Source organism: Kryptolebias marmoratus, unplaced genomic scaffold (assembly GCF_001649575.2).
Source record: "Kryptolebias marmoratus isolate JLee-2015 unplaced genomic scaffold, ASM164957v2 Scaffold51, whole genome shotgun sequence".
Classification (NCBI taxonomy): domain Eukaryota; kingdom Metazoa; phylum Chordata; class Actinopteri; order Cyprinodontiformes; family Rivulidae; genus Kryptolebias; species Kryptolebias marmoratus.
The window spans coordinates 39044-41471 of NW_023665785.1; the positions used below are offsets into that span (position 1 = coordinate 39044).

Sequence of the window (2428 nt, forward strand, 5' to 3'; positions counted from 1 at the left end):
CGAGTGCTGCGTTTAGGCGCTGCGTTAAGGCACTGCGTTCAGGCACTGTGGGACCTGAGTGCTGCGTTCAGGCGCTGTGGGACTCGAGTGCTGCGTTCAGGCGCTGTGGGACCTGAGCGGTGCATTCAGGCGCTGTGGGACGATTCTTCAGGCTGCTTCCTGTCTCACGCCTGTCTCTTTCCTCCCTGTGTCTGATCCGGGGTCAGCGCTCACCACCTGTGCAGGAGGGGCGTCTGCCTGCTTCTCATGGTGATGTTCATGGTGGCCGTCCTCTACAACAGCAGACAGGTGACGTCCTCGAAACCCTGCTGTGTGTCTCTTTCTCTGACATTTGAACTCACCGCTGCCTCTGGTTCTTCTTCGTTGGTAGCTGGAGGCGACGGCGCGGCTGGACTTCCTGTGGCGCCTGCAGGCCAGGAAGGAGGTGGAGGACATGAAGGAGCAGAGGGAGCACAACGAGTGTCTGCTGCTCAACATCCTGCCGGGTCACGTGGCGCAGCACTTCCTGGAGAGAGACCCCAACAACGAGGTACCTGTCCCACCTGTCCAGGTGCACACACACCTGTCCGGGTGCACACACACCTGTCCAGGTGCACCCACCTGTCCACATTTAAACTGCTTTTATCTTTCAGCACTGTTAATAAAACAGGCAGACAGAAAAGCAGACTAGAAAGTAAACCTGAAGGGAACAGTTACTGTACGATTTATTTGAAACCTTTAAGCTGCAGTAACTTCTGCTCATGTAGGTTTGAAGCTCCCTGACTGTGTGTGTGTGTCGGTGTGTGTGTGTGTGTGTGTGTGTGTGCGTGTGTGTGTCAGGAGTTGTACTCTCAGTCGTACGAGCGTGTTGGTGTCCTGTTCGCCTCTCTGCCTGGATTCTCTGACTTCTACGAGCAGAAAGAACTCCCTCATCAGCACGTCGAGTGTCTCCGCCTCCTCAACCAGATCATCAGCAACTTTGATGAGGTCTGTCTCTCACACACCTGCACACACACACACACACTCACACAGATGTTTAACCTGTGTGTGTGTGTGTGCAGCTGCTGGAGGAATGTTACTTCCAGGAAGTGGAGAAGATAAAAACCATCGGCAGCTCCTACATGGCAGCTTCAGGCCTCTCACCTGACCGACAGGTGAGTCCTGCTGTGACGTCACGTCTCTGTGTGATGTCACACTCATCTCTGACGGTGTGTGTGTGTGTTCAGGAGTACGAGGACGGCTGGAATCACCTCAGTGAGTTGGTGATGTTCGCTCTGGCCATGCAGGAAAGTCTGAAACACGTCAACATCCAGACAGGAAACCAGTTCCAGCTCAGAATAGGTCTGTGACACACACACACACACACACACACACACACACACGCACACACGCACACACACACACACAAGCACACACTATGTCATATTTAAAACCCCACTGATTATCATAAATACACAACCTGACTGCACAAAGCATTAACAGAACAAATACTTCTATTTCTTTTCTACACAAAACCATGAACATTTTTAAAAAAGTAAAAGTAACCATAAAATTTAAATTGGCAAGATAAAAAGTAAAACTTAATACAAAGAAATTAAATATAGCCCTGTAGGGTGTTGCTGCTTATTCTGAATATAACTAAAGGATCAAAATTCTTTAACCTCTTTATATATTTGCCATCCTGGGCAACAGCATGAAATGTTTCAACAAAAATCTGCTGAAGATTTTTGCCTTCAAAGAACTCACATTACTCAATATAATCAGATGTACAGCTTTTGCTTCTGTACCGCCTCTTAGCAGTTATTCCCCAGTTTCTCACAGTCCTGATATTTTGTGCTGTTCTTTGAGCCAGCACAGGACCTTCAACCATCTTACAGTGATTGCACTCATCTTTAGTGGCAAGCTTTCTTTACATTACTTTCCTTTACTTATGTGAGCCTTAAAATGCCTCATAACAGCAGAAACCTCAGCACCTGACCATGGTTTTTATGGTTGTCTTCTGGATGTGCCAGAGGAGTTCTCTGCAGAAAAACAGATCCCCTTTATACAGGATAACAACTCCACTACAAAGTTTAGAAAAAATAAATAATAAGAGATATGGAGACAGACAATAAAAAAGTAGTAGCAGATTAGTAGCATCATGATTGCTGTCATAATGAAAGGCTTTTTAATTTGTAATAACCCAACCACATTCTAACAGACAGCATAGAGGGGTCATAACCTATGTAAAGGGAGTCTTACTGCCACTAAAACCTGAAGAGAAATGAACAGATGTGACTTCAAATCTGCAAAAAATAAGTGACAATATACAGGTGCTGGTCATAAAATTAGAATATCATGAAAAAGTAGATTGATTTCAGTAATTCCATTTAAAAAGTGAAACTTGTATATTATATTCATACATTACATACAAACTCATATATTTCAAATGTTTATTTCGTTTAATTTT

The 2428-nt window shown here is 45.2% G+C and overlaps 1 protein-coding gene across 1 annotated transcript in view; it reads left to right on the top strand.

The window, feature by feature from the left end:
• The window catches only part of si:ch211-132f19.7 (adenylate cyclase type 8), a gene marked incomplete at its 5' end in the record, with an annotated part of 6175 nt that extends 4847 nt beyond the window's left edge, over positions 1–1328 (top strand). The window contains 5 exon segments of the mRNA XM_017404750.3: positions 207–288; positions 371–529; positions 820–966; positions 1041–1133; positions 1206–1328. Of these exon segments, the coding sequence (XP_017260239.2) occupies positions 207–288; positions 371–529; positions 820–966; positions 1041–1133; positions 1206–1328 (604 nt within the window).
• Between the last annotated feature and the right edge of the window lie 1100 nt (positions 1329–2428).